The sequence below is a fragment of the Mobula birostris genome, chromosome 10 (genome assembly GCF_030028105.1).
Source record: "Mobula birostris isolate sMobBir1 chromosome 10, sMobBir1.hap1, whole genome shotgun sequence".
Classification (NCBI taxonomy): domain Eukaryota; kingdom Metazoa; phylum Chordata; class Chondrichthyes; order Myliobatiformes; family Myliobatidae; genus Mobula; species Mobula birostris.
Window position 1 is genome coordinate 3,748,948 of NC_092379.1, and position 19,293 is coordinate 3,768,240.

The window sequence follows — 19,293 nt, forward strand, 5'->3', positions numbered from 1 at the left end:
CCCGTGACGCTTCAGTTGGTGACACCGGTGAGGAATCGGGTCCGCAAAGCCACACAAGGCTGCACCCCAAAGGCACACGTCTCCCGGGCCACTCCTGGAGATAATCAAAAACAGCCACTCGGCAAGCTGCAAAAGTGGGCACTGGCTTCGGTGAAGAACCGCAGTTTGTACGCAGAAGTAGATCACAGACTCCAACAGGACCCTAGCCACCTTGAAAAGGAAAGAAGAGGAATTAGTGAGCAGAATTTAAACTGCTTCGCAGATGGACTGTGAAGTTGTTGTCTGGCACCATCTATGTCCCCTCGTATTAACCATTTCTGCCCTGGGGAAAAGTTTGGTTCTTATTATGTACACCTCCAACATGTTACCTCTCATCCTCCTTCTCACTAAAGAGAAAAAGCCCTCACTCGCTCAATCATGCTGTCTAATCCAGGCAGCATCCTGGTAAATCTCCTCTGCGCCCCTTTTAAAGCTTCCACGTTTATGATGAGACGACCAAAGCAGAACTGAACACAATAGTTCCAAGTGTGGTGTAACTATAGCTTTATAGAGCTGTAATATTACCTCATGAATGTCTTGAACTCAATCTGTTAACTAATGAAGGCTAACACGCTATATGCCTTCTAAATGACCCTTTTTTATTTGCTCATGCTGAACAGATGGCATATTGATTAACTATTCCCTTCCTTGGTGTTTGAGCAAACTTACAGAGTTTGAATGGGTGCAATATTTTGCTGTTATGGCATTTAAATTTGTTTTTTTTTTATGAATGAAATGTGAATGAGAAGTCATTTGAGTTTTTCTGTCACTTGTACAGGGAAACATGAGATATGTATTGGCACAAAATACTGTTCTGAAAACGATGAGAGGAAGACGGATTTCAGTCATGATTCCAGCTTATATGACCCACCAGCCAGCCCTCCATGTCCAAGGTAACAAGCAAACATTAACTCTAAAGCAACACACATAAAACACTGGAGGAACTCAGCAGGTCAGGCAGCATCTATGGAAATGAATAAACAGTTGACGTTTCAGGCTGAGACCCTTCATCAGGACTGAGAAGGGAGGGGGAAGAATCCAAATAAGAAGCTGATGGGAGGGGAATGGGGTAGCTAAAAGGTGATAGGTGAAACCAGGTGGGTGGGAAAGGTCAAGGGCTGGATAGGAAGGAATCTGATAGGAGAGGAGAGTTGACCATAGGAGAAAGGGAAGGGACTCAGAGTGAAGTGATAGGTATGTGGGTAGAGGTGAGAGGCCAAAGAGGAGAATAGAAGAGGGGAGGTGGGAAATCTGTTTACCAGAAGAAGAACTCGATATTCATACCATCAGGTTGGAGGTTACCCAGATGGAATATAAGGTAACACACACAAAATGCTGGAGGAACTCAGCAGGCCAGGCAGCATCTATAGAAAAGAGTACAATCGACATTTCAGGCAAGACAGCTGAAGAGTCTCAGCCCGAAACGTCGGCTGTACTCTCTTCCATAGATGTTGTCTGTCTGCTGAGTTCCTCCAGCATTCTGTGTGTGTTGCTTGGACTTCCAGCATCTGCAGATTTTCTCTTGTTTGTGATTGGAACATAAGGTGTTGTTTCTCCACCTTGAAGGTGGCCTCAACTTGTCACAAGAGGAGGCCATGGTCTGACATGTCAGCACGGGAATGGGAACTAGAATTATAATGTTTAGCCACTGGGAAATTTCGTTCTTGGCAGATGGACATTAACTCTATCTATCTTTTCAATTAAAGATACTGATTCATTTAATACTGTGAAGTCACAGTAGCTCACCTGTACCCCAAAATCATCACCTGCTTGCAGGCCTATATTGGTTGTTCAAGTTGAATATTTTCATCCTCATTTTCAAATCACTGTAGGGTCTCATCTTTGCCTTTCTCTGTGATGTACGAGGTGTCCAGGAGGGGTAGCACCTCTGGTGAAGGGGCTTGTTGTGTCTAGGCTGGGCCAGCTCACTCACCTTTGGGTCACGCTGGACACTCAGCTCTCACCTGTGGCTCCAAGTAGCCATTTGCGTGCGACAGCAGCTGTGCCTTTCGACCACTTCGACGGGTGTGCTAAACCAGGTGAGATAGGGACATGCCTTTCTTAGCATGCAAAGGTGGCTCTGGTGAACTGGGTGAATGATATCTACGGTGAGATCCAACGGCCAGGAAGGTGGTTCTGCGATGCTCTGTAGAGAGCGAAGGGCATGACGAGGCACAGAAGATGTCACGGTCATCCACTGCAACCAAGGAAGACCCCAGTTTGTGACGCTTGTTCGTACCACTGGACCCGGACTTCTGAAGTTGAGAGAGTGGAACTGCCCCAGGGCAACGGCTTTTCCACTTTAAGAACTTTCCCTCACAAGTTTTCTGTCATTGTCAGACACAATGGGCAACCACCACCACTCCAACCCTTCAGCCCTCAAGTTGCTGCACTACTTTAATTCTGGACTGTTAAACATCATTAATTTTAATTGGTCCATCATTGATGGTGATGCTATCAGCAGTCTGTGCGCTAAGATCTGCAACTGCTTTGCTAAACTTCTCTAAACCTTGAACATTATTTTCTTTTTTTAAATACATTCTCCTCTATCCTCAAGCTTTTTGTTTAACACACACAAAATGCTGAGGAACTCAGTGGGTCGGGCAGGTTCTTAAGAGGGAAATTAGCAGTCAATGTTTTGAGCCGAAAACCCCCTCATCAGGACTCTTCAACCGAAACGTCGACAGTTCATTCTCTTCCACTGATGCTACTTAACCTGCTGAATTGCTCCAGCATTTTGTGTGTGTGGTTCAAGATTTCCAGCATCTGCAGAACTGCTTGTGTATCAAATTTTGGCAAAATAATATTTCTGTGAAGTATATGGGAAATTTTATTATATTCTCAATGGTTGTCCACAGGCCAAAAGACCATAAGACGTAGGAGAAGAATTAGGCCATTTGGCCCATCGAATCTGCTCTGCTATTTGATTATGGCTGATTTATTATCCCTCTCAATCTCATTCCCCTGCCTTTTCCCCATAACACTTGATGTTTTTACTAATCAAGGACCTATCAACCTCCACGTTATTAAACCAATGATTTGGACTCCATTACCGTCTCTGGTAATGAACTCCACAGATTCACCACCCTCTGGCTAAAGAAATACCTCCTCATCTTTGTTCTAATTGGTTGTCCCTCTATTCTGAGGCTGCACCCTCTGGTCCTAGACTCTCCCGCTATAGGAGCCACCTTCTCCACATCCACTCTATCTAGACCTTTCAATATTTGATATGTTTCAATGAGATCCCCCTCATTCTTCTAAACTCCAGCAAATACAGGCCCAGAGCTAGCAGTCCTCACACATTAACTCTTTCATCCCTGGGATCATTCTCATGAACCTCCTCTGGACCCTCTCCAGTGCCAGGATATCCTTTTGTAGATAAGGGGCCCTAAAGTGCTTACATCAGAACATTGAAATGTTACACCCCCTCATTCCAATACTGACTTGCAGTTTTCTAACCAAATGGGTACTTTTTTAAATTATGGAGTATTTGTGCCTATCGTGGCTAAGATTATTCAATTCAGCCCAGGCTGCAATCTCAGGCTACATCTGTCTGGTCTGTTTTGACTAGCCATATCAGTTACAGACTTCCAGTGTGACCAGAAAGTATGTTAACAGAAGATACGATTTGTGAACAACTAGTCTGCTAATACTGTTTGGATGTGTGGGAAACGAGGCAAGTAAAATGAGTGCCATCTATTGTAAAATTAAAAGACCTTAGTAAATTCTACCTTCTTGCATTTTCTGTCTTCCACAGTCTGAAGAATCAGAAACTGGTTCACTACCTCTCGTCCCATGATGAAGACGATGAGGTTGACCAGAGTCCCTGGCTTCCACAGGAGTCCCCACGAGGTGCGGCATTTTCTTTCTATTACTGCTTTGTCCTTCGAAAAGTAAAAGAAGCAGGACATTGTTTACATGACCAGATTAAAACGATGCCACTGTTTATCAGCTTGTTCTAATAATGGAACAATTTTATTGATTGTTGTGCATTAGATGGTCAGTATGTCCTATAAATGAACAACATTTGGGGGGGGGTAGAATATTGGTATTGGCACTGGTTTATTACGTGTTATCACATGTACCAAGTGAACCTTGAAGAGTAAAGCTTACAAAAAGTAGTGGAAATGGCCCTTTCCAAACAGATGGGACTGCACGGTAGTGCAGTGGTTAGCACAATGCTTTATAGTATAGATGACCCAGGTTCAACTCCTGTCACTGCCTGTGAGGAGCTTGTGTGCTCTCCCCACGAGTGCTTCAGTTTCCTCCAGGTACTCTGGCTCTTCCCACAGTCCAAACACGTACTGTTTGGTAGGTTAATTGGTCATTGTAAGTTATCCTGTGATTGGGCTTGGATTAAATTGGACGGCATGGCTCAAAGGGCCAGAAGGGCATATTCTGCGATGTATCTCAATCAATCAATCACTCAATAAATAAATAAATAAGCAAGTAAAACCCTCCCTACCTTTAGGCACATTGACAAGGAGCATTGTTGCAGGAAAGCAGCAGCATCCATCATCAAGGATTGCAACCATTCAGGCCTTCTCACTTCTGCCATCAGGAAGGAAGCACAGGAGTCTTAGGACTCACACCATCAGGCTCAGGAACATTATTACCCCTCAACCAGCGTAGATAACTTCACTCACCTCAATACTGAACTGATTCCACATTCTATAGACTCATTTTCAAGAACTCATGTTCTCAATATTTATTTATTTATTATTAATATGTTGGGTTTTTTTTTTGTCTTTGCACAGTTTGTTGTCTTCTGCACGTTGTTTGTTTGTCCATCTTTGTTGTTTGCAGTGTTTCATTAATTTTTCATTGTACTTACTGTGATTGCCCACATGAAAATGAGTCTCAGAATGGTATTCAGGGTAGTGTTTTAAATGGGCGTCTGTCTCTTTGAGACTATGCCCTTGATCGTAGGCTGTAGGAAATGCCCTCTCCATATCCACTCTATCTAGGCCTTTCAATATTTGATAAGTTTCAATGAGATCCCCTCTCATTCTTCTGAACTCCAGTTAGTGCAGGCTCAGAGCCATCAAACGCTCCTCATAGGTTAGCTTTTACATTCTGGTCATCATTAGATGAATGCGCTAGCTTTAAGTAGCCATCAAGAAAGGAAATCAGAATGCAGAATGTTGTGTTGCACCTTCAGAGAACATTTAGTGCAGGCAAATAAAGTGCAAGAGCCACGATGGTGCAGATTGGAGGTCAATAATTAATCTTTAACATACGAGAATCTGATAGAAGCTGTCCTTGAGTCTGGCAGTATGTACGTTCAAGCTTTTGTATCTTCTACCCAACAAGAGAGGGGAGAACAGAGAATCACAAATACAAGAGATTCTAGAAACCTTGAACAAAAATGTAAAATGCTGGAGGAGCTCAGAATCTATGGAGAGGAATAAATAGTCTATGTTTTGGTTGAGACTCTTCATCAGGACTGAAAACCAGAAATAGAAGGTGGCGGGAGCGGAGGCGTACAGACCGGCAGAAGAGATGTGAGACCAGATGAAGGCGAAAGTGGATGGATGAAGTAAGAACCTGGGAGATGATAGGAAGAAGAGGTAAAGGACTGAAGAAGAAGCAATCTGTTAGGCAGGGGAAAGACGACTGTACGAGAAAGGGAAGGAGCTCCAGGGAGAGGTGATAGGTAGATGAGGTGAAGGGCAGGGGTAAGAGGGGAGCTAGAATGGGGAATGGAAAAAGAGAGAAGAGGGAAGGGGATTTAGAAATGACTTGAAATTGGAGAAATCAATGTTCATGTCATCCAGTTGGAGGTCACCCAGACAGATTTGAACCTGAGAGTGACCTCATCGTGGCAGCAGAGGAAGCCATAGACTGACAGAATGGGAAATGGAATTAAAATGGGTAGCTACTTGGAAAACCTGCTTTTTGTGGTGGATGGAGTACAGGTGCTTACTCAGCAGGTCAGGTCACAGAGCATTAGTTAACCTTTTGCCAAAAATTGTATGCTGTTTTCTCTTGTCATAGATGTTCTTGAAATGAGTATTCACAGTGTTTTTCTGTATTTTTATTTCATATTTTTACAATTTGGAGTCTCCTGAATTTGAATATTGGGAAATCACATTGTTTCCCACTGTCACACTGTATTCAGCAACAGCAGCTCAACTAGGAGGCTTCAGTGAGGTAAACTCTCATTCCTATTGTACCCTACAGTCCTCACACAATGCTGTCAGGCGTTCTATCAGCAGGTGTGGAACTTGCAACAAGGCAGCCTATTTACTGCCCATTATGCTGCTGATGTTTAAGGCAGCAGTGAAGGTCCTTCATCTCTGTCAGTGTTCAGGGCATCCTTCATCATGTCAGTGAAACCTCATGGTTTTCATGACGGTCAGTCATGCAAATCCTATGTGGAGACTCAAGAATACCTTCACACTCAGATGTAGAAGAATTCTTCTTACCCTTTGACCTGTTTGGCCTGGGTGACCCCTACCAAGAGCCAAAGCATAAAGCCCTGACTCCAGCCAACACAACACAGCTCTCCGGGTCATTGAGGTACGCAAATCTCCAAACTCTCGACAAGGTTGTTGTCCTCTTGGAGGGCAGCAAGACAAGGGTTAAGATAATGTGTAGGCAAGCATAGAATGCAGATGGTGTCCAGTCAGCCCAGGCATGAAAGGTCTTTTAAGAAAGCTCTTTGGAGAGTATAGCTTCCCTTTGCTGGCTTGGTAATGGAGCCAAACATCACACCTAGAAAAATGAATAAACTTTAAAACAGAGATGTTTAGAGACTGGCAACCTCTTGAGTATTTATTTCAGCAGTAGTCTTCATCTGTATCTGTTTATATTACAGGTGTTGCATGCCTGTTCGGAATAGCACACACAAAATGCTGGAAGGACTCAGCAGGTCAGGCAGCATCTATGAAGAGGGATGAGTCCTGATTAAGTATCTCAGCCTGAAACATCGTTTGTTTATTACTCTCTGTGGAAGCTGCCTTACCTGCTGATTCCCTCCAGCAGTTTGTGTGTGTGTGTGTGTTCTAGATTTCCAGCATCTGCAGAATCTCTTGTGCTTATAGATATACTGACGTACTTCCTGCAGGAGGCAGGGGAAACAAATGAGGTGTTGGACATTTGACAGAGTAGTTAATGTATTACATACAGGTACAATGAATACATTAGGCAAAGTGACTCAGGAAGGTTCTTGTGATGTTTGGTTTCTGCTCCATCTCTTTGGAGCATGCTGAGACACTCACTACAGCAAAGACACTGATTAGAATTAGTTTGTTCAAAGTTTAAAGTACATTTATTGTCAAAGTTTTATAAATTATACAACCTTGAGGTTCGCCTGCTTATAGCCAGTCGCAAAACAAGGAACCCGGAAGAACCCATTTAAAAAAGACCAACAAAAAGACCCAATGTGCAGAGAGAGAGAGAGAAATAAACACATTGTGCAAACAATGAAAGCAAGCAACAGCAACACTCGGAATGAAAGTGAGTCCGTAGACGCAAAGTCCAGAGCAGCCGGATCAGGCCCTCAGCCTCAGTTCATCACATGGTGGGGCAAATCATCAGGGAGTTCGCAGACACGAAGCTCAGAGCAGCCGGAACAGTCTCACAGTCTCATCCTTGGTGCAGAGGAAATATCGCGGGTAGTGAGCAGAACCAGCCCAACCCTCGCCTCCAGTCCCGACACCCTGCCTTTTCAATCCCTCTGGCCCGGCGTTGAAATTGTCAAAACACCAAGTCGTTCCCTGGTATTTGGCAAAGTGATGAGGTAAATAGAATAAAGCAGAATTAACTGAAGTTGGCTTTGGGTTAAAGCCTTTTTAAAAAATTATCTTTATTTGTCATTTGCACATCGAAACATACAGTGAAATGTGTCATTTGGGTTAACAACCAACTCACTCTGAAGATGTGCTGGGGGCTTCTGCTCCACTTAGCATGCCCACACTCACGAACTCTAATCTGTACATCTTTAGATTGTGGAAGGAAATTGGAGCACCCTGAGGTCATGGGGGGAATGTCCGAACTCTTTACAGAAAACAGCAGGAATTGGACCCGGGGGGCTTGCACTGTAAGTTGCACTAGCTGCTACACTACCATGCTGCCCCTGAGTTATATAATGTATCTTTCAAACCATCCCTTAAATAAAACAAATGAGGTGTTCACACCTTGCAATGAATGCAGGGGAGAATAACATGGCTGATACTTACTCTATTTATTTATTTACTTACTTAATGACTGACATGCAGCATGGAATAGGCCTTTCCAACTCTTAGAGCCATGCTACCCAGCAATCCCCCAATTTAATCCTCGCTTAATCACTGGACAATTTACAATGACCAATTAACCTACCAACCGGTACATCTTCGGACTGGGAGGAAACTGGAGCACCCAAAGGAAACCCATGTGGTCACAGGAAGAATGTACAAACTTCTTACAGACAACGATGGGAATTGAATCCGGGTCGCTGGTACTTTAAACATGATGGAGAATTATAAAACTCAAGGAGAAGAAGCTTCAGGAAATGAGGTTCTATGTTTAAATAGAACTCTAAAATTTGCTTGAGGACCATAAGACTTAGCAACAGAATTAGGCCCATTGAGTGCTGTGTCATTCGATCGTGGCTAATTTATTTTCCCTCTCAACCTCATCCTCCTGCCTTCTCCCCGTAACCTTTGATGCCTTTCCTAATCAAGAACATATGAACCTCTACTTTAAATAGACTCAATGACTTGGCCTACAGCTGCCTGTGGCAATGAATTCCATAGTTTTGTTACTGGCTGGCTAAAGAAATTCCACCTCATCTCAGGTCTAAAGGGACATTCTTCTATTTTGAGGCTGTGCCATCTGGTCCTAGACTCTCCCACTAAAGGAAACATCTCTACATCCATTCTATATAGGTCTTGAGTCCTGGTTAAAATACCCACCTCAATCAACATTGAGGAAGAAATAAAAGTCTGTTGCTTGTGGGCCGTAGTGGATTTGTACAACATAGAACATTAGAGCACAGTACAGGCCCTTCAGCCCGCAATGTTGTACTGACCTTTTAACCCACTGCAAAATCAATCTAACCTTTCCCTCCCACATAACCCTCCATTTTTCCATCATCCATGTGCCTATCTAAGATTCGCTTAAGTGCCCCTAATGTATCTGCCTCTACCACCACCCTGGCAGGGTGTTCTACACACCCTCCACTCCCTGTAAGAAAAAACACCTGCCTCTGACATACCTCCTATATTTTCCTACAATCACCTTAACGTTATGCTCCCTAGTATTAGCCATTTCCACCCTGATATAAGGTCTCTGGCTGTCTACTTGATCTATGCCTCAAATCATCTTGTATGCATCTATCAGGTCACTCTCATCCTCCTTTGCTTCAAAGCGAAAAATCCAAGCTTGCTCAACCTTTCCTCTCATGTAGGGTTCAGCACGAAATAAAGGTGAATGCGTGCAGTCTGTTTAATCTTATAAACCATGTGTGGATTACCTTGACATACAGAAGTAAGATCTTTCTTTCGAGGCTAAGTCCGGAAAAAGGTGGCGCCAGCGAATAATACTACCATCCTCCAGATAATCTACAAAACTGCTTCTTTCACTTCTTTAATGTCTTCTTTTTCTTTCAAATGTGGTTCTGTTGGATCCTGTGACCTACAGTTCAATGGTGTGTTTTTGGGGCCGATTGAGCAATCTGGCACTTTGCTGTCTCCGAGAGAGGCCCGGGAGGTGAGCGGCCTCCTTGAGGCCAAGAAGCTTGGAAAAGGGGTACACACCCATGACCTACTCCATTTCTCGCTGACCTCACCGATTAAAGCATTGAGGAAGATTGAAAACATCAAGCCAAGTGCAGTAGGCGAGAAAGTGTTCAGCTCGCTGCTGCCGGAGAAAGTGTCTGCATGTGATGGTCTTTCTCTCCCTCTCACTCACTGCTCCCGTGGCTCCCTCTGTCTGAATGATCTCTGTCCCTCAAAGCTGTCGGAGGACGGTGCCGGAGCAAGGTTTAATCGACATGGTTTGTGGATCGGACTGTAGTTCACATTATGATGTGTTTTCTCGTTCTGGTCACTCCTTTTTTTCTTGCTATTTTGGGCGACTTTGAATTGGGACGGTCTGCAGATAATGAACACTGAGCAGCTCGGAAAATGGACTCTCTCATTTTTGTGTTTTATGTTCTGTGGTTTTGCTCCTTAATTGCCGTTTCTGTGATTTTTTTTGCGTTGGGACAAGAGGGTTTGATGTTTTTCTCTGAACAGTTTCATGGCTTGCTTTATTTTGTGGCTGTCTATGAGGAAGATGAATCTCAGGGTTGTACACTACATACATACTTTGGTAATAAGTGTACTTTGAATCCTTTGAAGTAGGAGGTTAGTTTACGCTTAACCATTATTGTTTTTTCCTTTATCGTATCGACAACCAGAGAAGAGCCTCTTCCCTCCCCCTTGGGTTCACTCAAATATAAGTGATATTTAATGTGATGTGCTCTGTAGATTGTTGCCAGAGATGGGATCACAAGCAGCCCTCTGCACCTTTGAGTTAATGGGGGGGGGTGGGGTTAGCAGTCTCTTTCATAATCAGTCTCCAGTTCTGTTTGCTGAAACAATGAGGTCAGCTGTGATCCTTTTGTAGATTCATATCAAGCTGACACTCAAGTATGCCTAAGGCAAGCTGAGTGAACCTTTGATTTGCTTGTGTGGTCATCTTTAGCAAAAAGCAGATCAACAAGGTGACACTTGCTGTGATATAGCAGCTATTTCTATTTTTATTCAGAGATTCAGCACAGCAACAGGCTCTGCTGGCCCAACTGTCCAATTATACCGATGTGACCAATTAACCTACTAACCCATACATCTTTGGAATGTGGGAGGAATCTGGAGCACCCGGAGGAAACTCATATAGTCATGGAGAGAATGTACAAACTCCTTACAGGCGGCAGTGGGAATTTTTAAATTTACTTAGAGATGCAGTATAGTACCGACCTTTCTGGCCCATGCTGTCCAATTAACCTTCTAACCCAAAGGTCTTTGAAATGTGGAAGGAAACAGGAGCAAACTCGTATAGTCACAGGGAGAATGCACAAAGTCCTTACAGACAGCAGTGGGAATTTATTTATTTATTTACGTAGAGCTAGAGCACGGTAACAGGCTCTTCCAGCCCAGTGAGTCATGCTACACAATTACACCCCAATGACCAATGTTGAAGTCCATGAGGACGAGAGTGGAGGACGGGCCAGTGCTCAGCGTCGTCTGCCTGCATTTGACTGGTCGCCCTCTCCCTCTCACTAGCTGCTGTCAGAGAAACGTGCAGGAATTTTGGGAGCCACGTTTGCAAGGACTGATCGGCGAGGCTGTGGACTTGTTTTCAGGGACTTTGAGGTTCACATTGCATGTGTTTCTGGATTCTGGTTACTCTTCATTTTACTGTTTCTGACCGGTTTGATCAGGACGATCAATGCGGTTTGGAGCAGTGTGTGAAGAATGTTCTTGTGGCTTGCAGTGGTCTGCTGGAGCGGCATGGGACTGAACTGAACTTAATACTACTGGACTCCTGGTTTAGTGTTTGATATTCTGTGTGGTGTTCACTTGCTTTTTGCCATTTGGGCAACTTGTTCTTTTTTCGTGCATTGAGTATTTGATGTTTTCGTGAACGGATTCCATGGTGTTTCTTTGTGTCATGACTGACTGCAGAAGGACGATTCTCAGAGTGGTAGAGTCATGGAAAAGTGCATCACAGAAACAGGCCCTTCGGTCTATCTAGCCTGTGCCACCCCAGTTTAAACTGCCTACTCCCATTGATCTCCACCAGGTCCATAGCCCTGCATACCTCTACCATCCAAGTACCTATCCAAACTTCTCTTCAACATTGAAATTGAGCTCACATGCTTTACTTGTGCTGACAGCTTGTTCCACAGACTCGCGACCCTCTGAGTGAAGAAGAGTCCCCTCTTTCCCCTTAAACTTTTTACCTTTCACCCTTAACCCATGACCTCTAGTTGTAATCCCACCCAACTTCAGTGGAAAGAGCCCGATTGTATTTACCCTATATATACCCCTCATAATTTTGAATACCTCTATCACTCTTCCATATTCCAAGGAATAAAGTCTTAGACTATTCAATCTTTCCTTAAAACTCGGGTCCTGCAGTCCCGGTAATATCCTTGTAAATTTTCTCTACACTCTTTCAATCTTATTTACACCTTTTCTGCAGGCAGGTGACTAAAACTGCACACAATACTCCAAATTAGGCATCACCAACATCTCATACAACAACATAACATCCGATCTTCTGTGCTCAGTACATTGATTTATGAAGGCCAATATGCCAAAAGCTTTCTTTACAATCCTATCTACCTGTGAAACCGCTTTCAATGTATTATGTACCTGCATTCCTAGATTCCTTTGTTCAACATGTGACAAGAATACACATAGATTAAGATGTAACTGGCCTGGGCTGGCACCAGTGGAATCAGCAGTTGGTCTGCCACCTGTCTTCAGGAGAGAGAGATAAGGAAAACAATGGTGCAGCATTTGGAGATGTTAATGAAGGGGAAGGAGAGCTGTCAAGATCGACTCCCCCTTTGAACCCTGAACTGTATGAAGTGATGGACAGGCGATACCCCAGCAGGGGGATAAAAAGGGACAGGTTCGCTAAGGCAGGACACACACACACGACACCAGAGGTAACGAGACCCTGGAAGCGGTGCGTCTCTCACAAGTCGGTGGGAAGTACCGGGCCATAAACGCACAGGGTGGAAAGGCACGATCGGCGGGAACCTGGTGTGTGTCCACCCTTGCCTGGGTGCCAGATTCACCGCAGGGAAACGATCGTATCTGGAAATGGAGGGGGTCACGGTCGGTGACCTCAGATGACATCACAAAGAACTCGCTCGAAAGCTGACTGCGAAGGTCTGTGTGGAAGCTGTGTTAAATATTCATTCGTTTTGCTCTCTCTCTCCTTCCCCCCACTGTCCATCGCCACGGCAGCAATTACTGCGAACTGAACTGAACTAAATTGAACTGAACTTTGCGTCACTTTGAAACTGGTCATTTACCCCTAGACAATGATAGAGCTTGATTGATCCTGTTATCTTAATTCTGTGTATATGTATGTTTATCATTGCTGAACTGTTGCATTCATTATCCTTTTGATTAGAGTACTGTGTTGCTTGTTTCTTTAATAAAACTTTCTTAGTTCTAGTAATCCAGACTCCAACTGAGTGATCTATTTCTGCTGGTTTGGCAACCCAGTTACGGGGTACGTAACAAACAGCACTCCTCAGTGCCATGCTGTTTACTGTGTAAGACCTACCTTTGTTGGTCCTATGAAGTGCACTGGCAATTTCTGCAGTGAACACCTTGTCAAGTCTTTGTCTGTCTCCTGAGTAAATACAGATGCAAAAAAAAAGTAAGATCTCCCCCATCTCTTTTGCCTCCACACATGGATTACCATTCTGATCTTCCAGAGGACCAATATTGTCCATTGCCATCCTTTTGCTCTTAACATATCTGTAGAATCCCTTAGGGTTCTCCTTCACCTTGTCTGCCAGGGCAACCTCATGCCTTCTTTTAGCCCTCCTGATTTCTTTCTTAAGTGCTGTCTTGTATTTCTTATACAACATAAGCACTTCATTTGTTCCTATCTGCCCATACCTGCTACGCACCTCTTCTTTTTCTTAACCAGAGCCTCAATATCTCTTGAAAACCAAAGTTTCCTAAACTTGTTATCTTTACCTTTTATTTTTACAGGCATGTACAAGCTTTGTACTCTCAAAATTTCGCTTCTGAAAGCCTCCCACTTACCAAGTACACCTTTACCAGACACAGCCTGCCCCAATCCACACTTGCTAGATCCTCTCTTACACCATCAAAATTGGCCTTTTTCCAATTTAGAATCTCAACCCGCAGACACATGATGCAAAGTGTTCCCCGACACAAATTTCTGTCACCTGTCCTGCCTCATTCCCTAATAGCAGATTGAGTATTGCACACTCGTTGGGGCTTCTACGTACTAATTAAGGAAACTTGCCTGAACACATTTGACAAGCTTTATCCTATCTAGTCCTTTACAGTTTGGGTCTAAGTCCTTCTGCAATCACATTGCTTCCTCAGCACTCCCTACCTCTCTACCTATTTTTCTGTCTTTGTATCACCTACTATAACACTCTTATGTTTCTTGCAATTGTCTGCGATCTCTCTACAAATTTGTTCTTTAAATCCCTTGATCTGTTGGGTGGTCTGTAATATAGCCCCATTAACATAGTCGTACCTTTCTTATTCCTCAGTTCCACCCATAATGCCTTATTAGGCAAACTTTCCAATCTGTCCTTACTGAGCACTGCCATGACATTCTCCCTGACTAGTAATGCTCCCCTTCTCCTGTAACCCCTCCCACTCTGTCACATCTAAAACAGCAGGATCCTGGAATATTGAGTGGTCATTTCTGCCCCTCCAGAAACCAAGTCTCACTGATGGCTATACGATCATAATTCCAGGTGTTGAACCATGGCCTGGACTCATCTGCCTTTCCTACGATACCTCTTGCATTGAAATATATGCAGCTCAGGATGTTAACTGCATCATGCTCAACCTTTTGATTTCTGACTTTGTCTGAGCTTCTTCCCTGAGGCTGTGACACTGCTGAACCTCTCATCACAGCGCTAAGCAGTATTGCATCCGTATTGTACTGTCTCAGTACTTTTATATTTGTGTGCTGTAGCGCTTTTTTTTATTCGCAGTTATTTTGTAAATAACACTATTCTTTGCATTTCTGGTCAGATGCCAAATGCATTTTATTGGCTTTGTATCTGTACTCGGCACAATGACAATAAAGTTGAATCTAATCTAATCTAATCTTAACAACATCTGTCTCCACAGTCTCTCCATTATCTGATTGGAACATCAGAGTTCAATTGCTGGCACAGTCTGTAAGTAGCTTGTGTGTCCTTCCCATGATCTCATGGGTTTCTGTGGATGCTTCAGTTTCCTCCCACATTCCAAAGATCTTCTGTTAGTGTTTTGGGTAAGTGAGTTGTGGGCATGTTATGTTGGCGCCAGAAGTGTGCCCCCAGCACAATCCTCACTGATTTGATTTGACGCACTTCACTGTATGTTTCAATGTACATGTGGCAAATAAAATTAATCTGTAATCTTTAATCCTGACTGATGCCCACTGGTCAGCGTGGATGCTGTGGGTTGAATGGGCTGTTTAAGCTGTACGCCCCTTTGACTCAATGACGTGGTAAGCACAACGGTTAGTTTCCACACAGTGTACCGTAGTGGTCACCAACCTTTTTAAGCCCAAGATCCCCTACCTCGGCCTTAGTGAAAGGCAAGATCTACCCACTAAATCATTTAGAGAAAAAACAACTCAGATTGTATTTCCAACTTGAGGCCTTTTATTTAGGCTAATTATATTTGAATTACATAAAATACTTTTGTCAAACTTTCAAATTAATTCAACCAAGAAAACACTGTAACCAGCATATCAAACAGGCCTTAGCTGTCTTTCTTTCAGAATATTACAATACTTCATACCTTTTGTAGTAACTTCTACTTTGAAAAAGGACCACTGGACAACTTCATGTCCAAAGGAACAACTTCATCTGGGACGGCAAAACCAACGCAGCGGAGGGGAAAAGACCGGAAGTAAAACCCCGCAACCCCGGAAACAACCTCTGTTTACAAACAGCTTTCTGTAGCGGGAGTATTGCTATGTTACCATTATCCTAATTGGTATTAACTTATCTTTATAATGCTCACATTACAACACTTCTCCCCCTTTAAATTCCAACATTCCCCAAATGTAGAAGAACTGGGAAACAAAAAACAGTGGTATCATTAGCTTGCGTACCCCTGAAACTTATACTAGTGTCTCAGTAACAGTTTACCAATACTAAACACCTGAAAAACAAGGCAGATTCAACATTCAGTCTAACAAAGGAAACTGTCCATTCGAATATTCAGTCTGTCAGGAGGTTTGCGAGGGTGCTGTGCTGAAACGGTTTGTTGACTTGCTGCTTGAGATAAAGAAACAAGGAGCACGAGGAACTGTCAGATGATGCGTGGCTACCGGATTTAGGGTTTCTGACAGACCTAACGGCTAAATTAAACGCACTTAACAGCGAGCTCATGGGAAAAGACCAACACCTGCCTCACATGATAAGTGCAGAAAATGCGCTTAAGGCCAAGCTCGGTGTTTGGATTTCAAATTTAAAGAACAGGAGGCTGACACACTTTCCCAACTTGGAGAAACTGTTATAGGCCATCAAGGGAAAAAAAATGCTTTTTGCCCTGAGCAGTACTGTGCTTACCTAGACAAACTGGCAATAGAGCTGGATCGGCGTTTTGGGGAGTTAAACGTCATGAAAGATATTGCTGCATTTATTTCAAACCCATTTCTGCCGATCGATATAGAACAGATACCAGCCAAATTCCAGCAAGTATTTGGTGTGCCAAGTGATATTGAAATGGAAATAATTGATTTGCAAAATGACATCGAGCTTAAAGCAAGATCAAGGGACGGTGACTTTTGGGGGCTACTTCGGGTCAACTTATCTGTGTGAAATTGCATTTTCGCAGATGAAAATTATTAAATCTAAGTACAGGAGCTGTCTTACTGACAGACACCTCACACACTGTCTCAGGCTGGCTGTCTGTAGTTATGAGCCAAATTTCAGGGAACTAGCAGAAATTATTCAGACCCAGTCATCACACTGAGTGCAACAGTCAATTTTTATTCATTTATTTTTCGTGTTGAAATAAAATTAAATAATAAAACTTAGAATTAAAGGTGTTGTAATGTGAGCATTATAGGGATAAGTTAATACTAATTAGGATAATGGTAATATAGCAGTGGTCCCCAACCAGTGGGCCGCGGACCAGTAAACGATATGATTTGGCGATATGAAACGATATGAGTCAGCTGCACTTTTCCTCATTCCCTGTCACGCACTGTTGAACTTGAACGCACGCAAGGTTATCAGTGACCCAAGACGTGCAAAGGAATGGGTCCGTGACCCATCTGTGAACGTTCCCGGTGAATCGTCCATGTCAGCGCGGGAAGAAGATCAACTCCACGAGCTTGCAAATGACGGTGGGCTGAAAAGTATGTTTGACATAACATCTCTGCTGGCATTCTAGATCAAAGTCAAGGCAGAATATCCTGAGATAGCCACGAAAGCACTGAAAACGTTGCTTCCATTTCCAACATCATATCGCTGTGAAGTGGAGTTTTCTGCAATGAATGCAATAAAAACTAAATTGTGGAATAGACTGGACATAAGATAGCCTTCAAGTATCGCTGTCTCCCATCACCCCGCGATGGGACCATGTTGTTGAAGGAAAACAAGCCCAGGGTTCCCACTGATTCAGCGATATTGGTGTGTTGCAATGATTTTATATGTTCATACGAGGAAAATATGGGCTGTGTGTTTAATATCCAAATGTTACTTAAAATGTTATGATGCTATTGACTTATAATTGACTTATCAATATTCATACGAGGAAAATATGCGCTGTGTTTAATATTAAATTCATTAGATAAACTCTTTTAGAAATGAAATTGAGTGTATTAGCCACATAAGTGACTTATAGTTGACTTATCACCGATATTCCAGTCGTGATTAACACCCTCCTCCCCCCCCCCCCCCCCCGCCGTTCGGCCAGTCCGCAAGAATATTGTCAATATTAAACCGGTCTGTGGTGCACAAAGGAAATTAATGTATGTACAAAAGGTTAGTTACCTAAAATAATGTAGTAGTTAATAATTATACTTATTAAAAATAATCTTTTAGCTAACTGTTTCTGTTAACTAGTTAGTTGGTTTTTCAAATACCACAATGCACGTCACTAATTTACGTCACCTCACCTATCCTGTTCCGGTTTGTACAGCTGCATCACGGTGGCAGCCATCTTTGGCAGACAGTGTTCATATCGTAAAGTTTACAAAGATCTGTTTCAAATCCTGTAGATAGCTTACTAAATTTTTATTGGAAAAAGTATTGATTCACTATGTCCAATGCAAAAGAAGCGAAGGGCGTGAAGCGTGAAAGAACTGTAAATTTGTTTAAAGTTGAATGGCTTAACAAAATAGTAGAAACTGTTGCACCGAAAGCTCATGAGGTCATGAACGTTCAGCTACGAGAAATATTTATGTGTCATTTGGAAACTGAAGTTATCTGTATTGTCGTGATGTGAAAGTTGCTGGAGAATTTGCTAGTGGAAAGAAGTGGGATGATATTTTGGAAATTTGACTTTTTGAAGCGTCATTTGGCAAGTAAATCGCATTTGGACGGCGTACAAAAGCTCAGGCAACAGAACCCGTCATTACCCATTACAGGAGTGCTATGCATGTTACGGTTGAGTGCAGATGAGCGAGAGTGAAAACGATCAAACCCAGAGGAGATCAAAGTTGAGGTACAAGAATGGTCAGCTTTTGATTTCTCCGCAATTGCAGATTGTGACTTCACATTTAGCGATGAACAGGTTAATACCTCATGTCTAAAATATCATGATTTTCTAGCTGAAAATGTTGTGTTAGACAGTTTAATGATTTCAAATTTTCCATGCAAGAAAAAATTAAATCCAAACCGATTTTAAACTTTGCACAAATGGTGGCATTTGTACTTCAAAATGAACAGTTGTGTGACCTTGCACAGTTGATGGACTCTGGGGGAACCTTTCTTGCATCTAGTGTGGACTGTGAGCGAGGTTTTAGCCTAGTGAATCAACTCAAAAACAAGCTGAGAAACCGTTTAGGTGAATGTCATTTGGATGTGTTAATGAGAATCAAAAGCTATCAATGGGATGGAAGTTCGATTAGTCGAGATAGAGTTTACAAAGAATGGGTAAATGCCAAAGACAGGAGAGAGAAAAAAATAACTGAGTGACTTAAATATGATAAAAATTAAATATCTCCAACCTGATGGCATGAACATTGACTTCTCTAACTTCCGTTAATGTCCCTCCTCCCCTTTGTACCCCATCCCTTATTTATTTATTTATCTATCTATCTACTTAGATTGTTTTCTTTCCCCTTTTTTCCTCTCTTTTTTCTCCCTCTGTCCCTCTCACTATAACCCCTTGCCCATCCTCTGGGCTTCCCCCCCTCCCTCTTTCTTTCTCCCTAGGCCTCCCGTCCCATGATCCTCTCCCTTCTCCAGCCTCGTATCCTTTTTGCCAATCAGCTTTCCAGCTCTTGGCTCCATCCCTCCCCCTCCTGTCTTCTCCTATCATTTTGGATCTCCCCCTCCCCCTCCCACTTGCAAATCTTGTACTATCTCTTCTTGCA

The 19,293-nt window shown here is 43.0% G+C and overlaps 1 protein-coding gene across 1 annotated transcript in view; it reads left to right on the plus strand.

The window, feature by feature from the left end:
• meiosin (meiosis initiator) overlaps positions 1-19,293 on the plus strand; it is a 107,727-nt gene that overhangs the window by 40,778 nt on the left and 47,656 nt on the right. Inside the window, exons 8-9 of the mRNA XM_072271149.1 lie at positions 818-932; positions 3,797-3,891. Coding sequence (XP_072127250.1) covers positions 818-932; positions 3,797-3,891 — 210 coding nt within the window. The remainder of the gene's footprint in view (positions 1-817; positions 933-3,796; positions 3,892-19,293) is intronic.